The following is a 7,971-nucleotide window of genomic DNA, read 5'->3' on the forward strand; positions in this document are numbered from 1 at the left end:
GAATGAAATTAAACAATGGAATAGAACAAATACATAAGTCTCATGATATAGATATAAAAGTAATAGGATAGTGCGGAACAATTACAACACCCCCAGGGTCTGGTCTGGATAACATAAGAGCATCTAAGAATGGAAATAGTACAAATCTAGAATACTAATACATAAGTATCTATGTCTCTAAATAAAATAGGACATAAAGATAGAATATTCTTCAAGGCAGCGGACGGCCATGCTCACCCTAGAAACTCAAGAATAGAGCTGAATCGACTATCAGCCACGCGTCACAGAAGTGGACCAAACTCGATACTCGCATTCATAAAAGAACGCAAAGCAAGTGCGCCGGTACAAACAACGGTATTGGTAGGCATCATCGGCCGACTAAGCATAGCTAACACAACTCAGTTAATAAAGCAGATAAGCAAATAAACAGACAAGTATAAGGCAATGTAATCAATTTCAAGTATCTATCATCGCCTAAGTAAAGCATCTAATCCCAAATGTGCCAAGTCTGAATATATCCAATCCAATCCAACATCACAATACAACACCAAGCATCTCAAACAAGTCATAATGAACTGCAATGCAATAATGGTATGAATGCAATGCAATGCCATGCAATGCGGTGTACACATGTACTCTAAATAGAAATATTGATGTCTCGGTAGTACAACCCAGCGTGACTCGCGAAGTCTAAGTGTCACCCCTCTCGGATCTTCGCCCAACACACAGACGGGAGCTCGGATATTTACCCACAGGGGGTTCTCACCGGCACCACCCTGGGGGACCCGCGGAGTCCATGCACTAACAACGATTCCAAAACTAACATCGGATATCGGCCATGCAATCAACGATTTCGAAATTAATCATCAGACATTGGACTCTCACGTTACTCAAGTAAAAGAGTTTTATCAAGTATCCATTTCACTCAATCAACGATTCGGGGATGAACATCGGACAACGGCCTCTCACGTCACACAAGTAAAACTGAGCCCAGCTCATCAAGTGTTTCATCAATGTCATCAATATCTCAATAACGTTTCATGAAAATAAGAGTGCGTGCAATGCATATATCAACATCAACAATCATGCTCAATATCACAAGTACCAACGATGGGCACACCAACGATATATCAGAATCAAAAATTCCAACAGTGGGTATGCCAATAATATAACCGAATCACAAGTACCAATAATGGGTATGCCGATAATATAACCGAATCTCAAGTACCAACAGTGGGTACACCAACTATATATCTGAGTACAAATTCCAATAGTGGGTATGCCAACTATATCATAATCACGAATGACAAAACATAATCCAATATCTACCAATGACTCATGGCATCAAGCGGGCATAATAGAATAATCAAATCAAACACAACGGGGTGGCTGGCCCCAACACACAACAGGGCCCAACCTAAGGCAATATCCAACCCGACTTCATACCCGAAGGTTCACATGCTGTCTCTAATAATATAATTTAAATATGTGCTTCGCTATACGAAGTCTCACCAAAGGTAACCCATAACCTACTTGGATAGCCGAACCGCAACACCAACATCTCACTCATTTGCCTTGTCTTTCCGCTGAACCTCAGAACCAAAGTAGTCTAAGCTTAATCGAATTCTAGATTAGAAATCATGAAGAAAAATACTAATATTGCTACTATTCAAATTAGGTCAATTCTAGCCCTAGAAATTGGGGAAACGGGCCCACAAGGGCAAAACGGAATATTGGGAAGCAAAATGTCAAATTAAGTACTAGGTGATCATATCCCAACCACTAATTGCTTATTTAACTCAAGGATTAGCCTAATTTTTAATTTCTAACAAAACCCTCAAATTGGGTATAAACCCTAATTCCTTGATTCCGAAATTCAACACTAGGAATGGAAGATATATGATTAATAAGCTTAGATTCATCAAAATCTAACGCAAACATCATCCATTTCCTCATTAATGAGCCTAAGGAAAAGTTTATCAAAACCCTCTTTCAACTTCCATCACTAAGGGATTATTAAAGGGAATGGGGAATCCAAGATGATTATGACTAAAGGAAGAGTAAAGGAACAAGTAAGATTTACCTCCAAGAACTGTTCCCCAAGGCTCTAATATCGAAATGGGCAATAATGAGTGTCTAAGGGATTTTAACACTTTATGAATTTACAAACTGCCTGTCACGCGCTTTAGCGGCACTGGGACCGCCCCAGCGGCGCCGCTTCAGCGGTCACCTAACCGCTTCAGGGGTCAAGCCTAAAACGCTTGGGCCGCTGCAGCGGCAGCGTTACTGCTCCAGTAGTACCGCTGCTGCGGTGCTTGTGCCTCCAAAGCGGGCACCAGACACCAGAAAATTTCACAAGTTTCATAATTTGATCTAATTTTCCGACTAGTTTTCGAGGCCATCATCTCACATACCATACACATAGACACATATAAAAACGCGCTACGGACGCGCTCGTGGCCTCAGAATTCCCAACGAAAGTCTTGTTGACCGAGTCAAACCCCCGATGCCTTAATTTCAATTTCCCAACCTAAGTCCCAAAATACATCCAGTTTAAGCTCATATTTCACAAAAGTTGCCCGAATCCAGTTTAGACACCTCGGGAAGCGTGCCAATGGTCTCCTCGGGTCAAAATTGAGCTAATCAATGCTCGAGAAATGGGCGAAAATACTGAAAAGACTATAACGACCAAACGGGTCGTTACAACTAGGTCGTACTTCTTCACCTCAAAATTCTGTCTTCTCTGGAAAAAAATTTAAAATTCTTAAATGCGGTCCATATCTCAAAATACGAACCATATCTTATAAATACGGTCCATATTCCACATTTCCAAAATCAACTTTTGTCGAAACCTATTCTCTTCGATTCTCTTATTCTCTAATCCTTCCCTAACTTACCAATATTGAACTTAAACCTTATAAACATAATATAGACATGTCCAACCTCATATAACGTGGAAGACAGATCCTGGTATCCAAAACTAAAATAACTAGCGTACAACGAATCTGAATATATAAAATTACAAGGTATAACATTCCTCACCCCTTAGAAACATTCGTCCTCGAATGTTTACTTTCAGGAATTCTATAAAAAAAATTGGCAGAGTCTCCTCTGTAACTGTACCACTACCAACCTACCACACAGCAACCTAAAATATACAATGCCACATGGGGCCATAACAACCAATAACAAAAATGGCCTCACGCGACTAGTAATCATAAGAAATGAAACACTACGCACCTGAAGGCAATGGTGTCTCTGTCTGGACCTCCTCTGGGAGTGGAAACAAATGCGAATACCTACATCTCATGTCTTCCTCAGCTTCCCAAGTCATCTCCTCGACATTCCTGTTCCTTCAAAGGACATTAACTGAAGCTACATCCTTAGTCCTCAATCTTCGAACTTGTATATCTAGTATAGCAATGGGAACCTCTTCATATTATAATTGCTCGGTAACCTAAACATCATCAACGGGTATGACTCTAGAAAGATCCCCAATACATTTATGAAGCATCGACAAAAGAAAAATCGGATGGACTGATTTTAAGTCCGAAGGAAGATCTAACTCATAGGTCACCTGGCCCACTCTACGTACAATCCTTTAAGGTCTAATGTATCGAGGACTAAGCTTACCCTTCTTACCAAATCTCATAATTCCTTTCATAGATAATACCTTCAGGAATACCTAGTCATCAACCAGAAATTCCAATTCTCGTCAGCGATTATCTGCATAAGACTTCTAATGACTCTGAGCTACTAATAATCGATCCTGAATGAGTTTGACCTTTTCCACCGCTTGTTGGATCAAATTTGGCCATACTAACTTAGCTTCCCCTACTTCGAACCATCCAACAGGTGACCTATACTTCCGCCCAGATAAAGCCTCATACGGGGCCATTTGGATACTAGAATTATAGTTGTTATTATATGTGAACTCAATAAGCAGCAAATGATCATCCTAGCTATATCTGAAGTCTATCACACATTCTCGTAGAATATCCTCGATCTGTCTGGGGGTGGAATGTTATACTAATACTTACCTGAGTCCCTAAACCCTTATGGAAGAACCTCAGAAGTTAGTTGTAAACTGAGCACCCCTATCAGAAATGATAGATACCGAAACACCATAGAGTCGTACTATCTCCTTGATATAAAGCTTCGTATATTCGTCGACTAAGTAAGTAGTTCTGACAGGCAGAAAATAGGTTGATTTTGTAAGTCTATCAACAATCACCCATATGGAATCACACTTACACTGAGAACGAGGTAAGCCTGTAATGAAATCCATATTAAATACTTCTCATTTCTAAGTCAGAATCTCGATAGCCTGTAGTAACCCATCGGGCTTCTGATGCTCAATCTTCACCTGTTGACAGTTAGGACACTGGTTTACAAACCCTGCTATATCTTTCTTCATTCCAGCCCACTAATAAACTTTCTTGGTATCATGATACATCTTCGTTGTTCCAAATGAATAAAATATTGGGAAATGAGCCTCTCCCATAATCTGACAACCTAATCCTGCAACATCAGGAACATACAGTCTGTCTCGATATCTAAGAACTCTATCTATAGAAATCTCAAATGGTGACTTCTTCTTCTGAGGGGTTGTGTCTCTATAATGGACCAACATAGGATCCTCATACTGACGCTCCTTAACCCAAAGATGAGACTACTGGATCTTAAATAGTAACCCCTATATCAACCGAGTCCAATAATCGAACTCTTAGGCTAGCTAACTACTGAAGCTCACGAACTAACTCCCTTTTCTTTAGCTGAACATCAGATAAGCTACCCATGGATCTACGGCTAAGGGCATCGGCTACTACGTTTTCCTTTCCAAGATGATACAAGATACTGACTTCATAATCCTTCAATAGCTCCAACCATCGCCTCTGACGCAAATTTAACTCCTTTTGCTTAAAAATATACTGAAGGCTCTTATGGTCCTTATAGATATCAACATAGACACCATATAAGTGGTGCCTTCACATCTTTAATGCATGAATTACCACGATCTAAATCATAGGTCGGGTAATTCTTCTCGTGCTTCCTCAACTGCCTCGAAGCATAAGCGATAACCTTACCGTGCTGCATCAACACACAACCCAGTCCAACACCTGAAGTATCACAATAAATAACATAGATTTTTGATCCATCTGGAAGCGTCATAACTGGTGCCGAAGTCAATCTGTTCTTCAACTCTTGAAAATTGAACTCATAAGTATCGACATCGGAACTTAGTTGATTTCTGAGTCAGCTTCGTCAATGGTGTAGAAATGGAAGAAAAGCCCTGTACAAATCTCCTGTAATATCCACCAAGCCCAAAAAAACTGCGAACCTCCATGCTTGTTGTGGCTCTTGGCCAAGTCTTCACGTCTTCAATCTTCTGTGTATCCACCCTAATACCTTCATCTGAAATAATATGCCCCAGAAGAGTCACAGAGTTCAACCAGAACTCACATCTAGAGAACTTTTCATACAACTTTCGAGCCTGAAGAACTTTAAGGACAACACGTAAATGATCTGCATGCTCTGCCTCAGATCGAGAGTAGACTAGAATATCGTCAATGAATACAATCACAAATTGATCCAAGAAAGGTCTAAATGAACAGTTCATCAAATTCATAAATACTGCTGGAGCATTAGTCAAGCCAAATGACATCACACAAAACTCAAAGTGGTCATATCTGGTCCTGAAAGCTATTTTAGGAATGTCCTTCTCCTTGACCCTAACTTGATGGTACCCTGACCTTAGATCTATCTTCGAAAAACATCTGCACCTTGTAATTGGTCAAATAAGTCATCACTCCTCTGAACTTGTTCTTTATCGTCACCTCATTCAGCTATATGTATTCAATACACATCTGTAATGAGCCACCCTTCTTTCTTACAAACAGCACAGGTGCTCCCCACGACGATGTACTAGGCCTAATAAAACCTTTCTCGAGCAAGTCCTTCAACTGCTTCTTCAGCTCTCTCAAATCAGCAAGTGCCATTCTATAAGGAGGAATAAATATTGGCTTAGTATCTAGTAAAACATCAGAAGCAAAATCAATCTCCCACCCTGGCGAAACATTCTGAAGCTCGTCTGGAAACACATCAGGAAACTCATTAACCACTGGAACAAGCTGAAGAGCCGGTGACTCTGCCTTTACATTTTGAACTCAAACTATATGATAAATGCAACCTTTTGTGATCATCTTCTTTGCCTTGAGATAGGAAATAAACCAACCTCTCGGCAAAGCTGTATTACCTTTCCATTCCAGCACTGGCTCTCCTAGAAATTAAAATTGGACTATCTTTGTTCTACAATCAACATTAGCATAACAAGAGGCTAACTAGTCCATCCCTATAATAACATCGAAGTCCACCATATCTAACTCAATCAAATCAGCTTCGGTATGATAATTACATATTATAACTACACAACCTCTGTATACTTGTCTAGCTATCACTAGATTACCAACAAGTGTAGACACTTCAAAAGGTCTAATCAACTCGGGTTCCACCCCAAACTTACCAGCAATAAAAGGAGTAACATATGAAAACGTAGAACCTGGATCTATCAATGCATATACATCATGGGAAGAGACTGATAGTATACTTGTAACAACATCAGGCAAAGACTTCAGATCCTGTCGACCAGCCAACGCATAAATATAGTTCTGAGGACCGCTAGAGCTACACACTCTACCTCTTCCTCTACAACAACCGGCTGATTTCTGAGAACCTTACCCAGGAGGGCGTACAGATGATGAAGAACCTGCTACAGATCCTTTAGGCTGAATTACACCTCTACAACCTCTCGATGGACAATCTAGCATAATGTGGCCTGGTCGTCCATATGTATAACAAACATCTAAACCCAAGCGGCACCGGCATGTAACTTTCCACACTGAATACATCGTAGTAGAGATGGTTTCATCTGACTAGAACCACCCGTAAACTGGGAATTGAAAGCCCTGGAACTCTGGGCAGGTTCAAAATGAGTGGTCGATCAAAACTGGGTCCTAGGAACTGCGACGGGGCACTAGCCGCTGAATAGGCTGAATTCCTAGAGAACTACTGCCTCTGACCACTTCTGAACTTACTGACAGAACCTAAAGATCTAGCTCTCTTGCCCTGACCCCTGTCATGCTCATACGCGGCTCTCCGCTGTTGCTTACACTCTTCAAGGTTCTGAGCATACGCCTGGATACAAGAAATATCCATTCCTATCTGAAGGAAGGCCGTCATGCAGTCATTAATCAAGTGGGATCCCCATCCACACACGAAACGGTAAACACGATCTTCCATCTCAACAACAACAGCTGGAGCATATCTAGCCAATGAATTAAAGCGAAGATTGTACTCCCGAACACTCATGTTCCCCTGTCTAAGGTTCAAGAACCTATTAGCTCAAGCTCGTCGAATTTCTAGCGGCAAATAAAGTTGAAGGAAGGCATCTGTAAACTCTTACCACATGGTTGGGGGTGCATTAACTCCTCTGGACGACACTCACGTCTCATACCAAGGAACAACAACATCCCGTAGTCTATAGGAAGTCAATTCTACTGACTCGGTGTCTGTAGCATGCATCACCCATAACGTCCTCAGCTTCCCATTTATAAAATTCTGCGGGTCCTCATCTGGTTTCGATCCAAAGAATTTTGGAGGGTCTAAATTAATAAAATCTCAAACCCTAGCACTAACAGCCCTGTCACCATAACCTGTATCCCGACGCTGGGCCTAAGCGACTACTAACTGGGTCAACAATTAAATAGCCTCTCGCATCTCCTGGCCTGAGGCATCAGGTGGAGGAACTGGGGGTGCTGGAGCTGAAGCTGGGGCTGAAGCTCCTCCGTGCTCCTCTGGGTCGGGTGGAGCATGAGAGGTCTGAGATGGAAACTAATTCTAGGACTCGCGCTCCTCAACCTCTATAGGTGGTACCCGACCAGTTCTCCTACCTGTAACCGAGTTGCCCTTCTA

The 7,971-nt window shown here is 41.4% G+C and overlaps 1 protein-coding gene across 1 annotated transcript; it reads right to left on the reverse strand.

Annotated features, from left to right (window-relative positions):
• Window positions 1-4,306: 4,306 nt before the first annotated feature.
• Window positions 4,307-7,368, reverse strand: LOC132032193 (uncharacterized). The gene is made up of 5 exons (XM_059421960.1): window positions 7,095-7,368; window positions 5,965-6,148; window positions 5,454-5,777; window positions 4,455-4,521; window positions 4,307-4,366 (listed from the first exon to the last, which is right to left on the reverse strand). The coding sequence occupies exons 1-5, from the start codon at window positions 7,366-7,368 to the stop codon at window positions 4,307-4,309; spliced, it is 909 nt and encodes a 302-aa protein (XP_059277943.1).
• Between the last annotated feature and the right edge of the window lie 603 nt (window positions 7,369-7,971).

The sequence above is a fragment of the Lycium ferocissimum genome, chromosome 9 (assembly GCF_029784015.1).
Source record: "Lycium ferocissimum isolate CSIRO_LF1 chromosome 9, AGI_CSIRO_Lferr_CH_V1, whole genome shotgun sequence".
Taxonomy (NCBI): Eukaryota; Viridiplantae; Streptophyta; class Magnoliopsida; order Solanales; family Solanaceae; genus Lycium; species Lycium ferocissimum.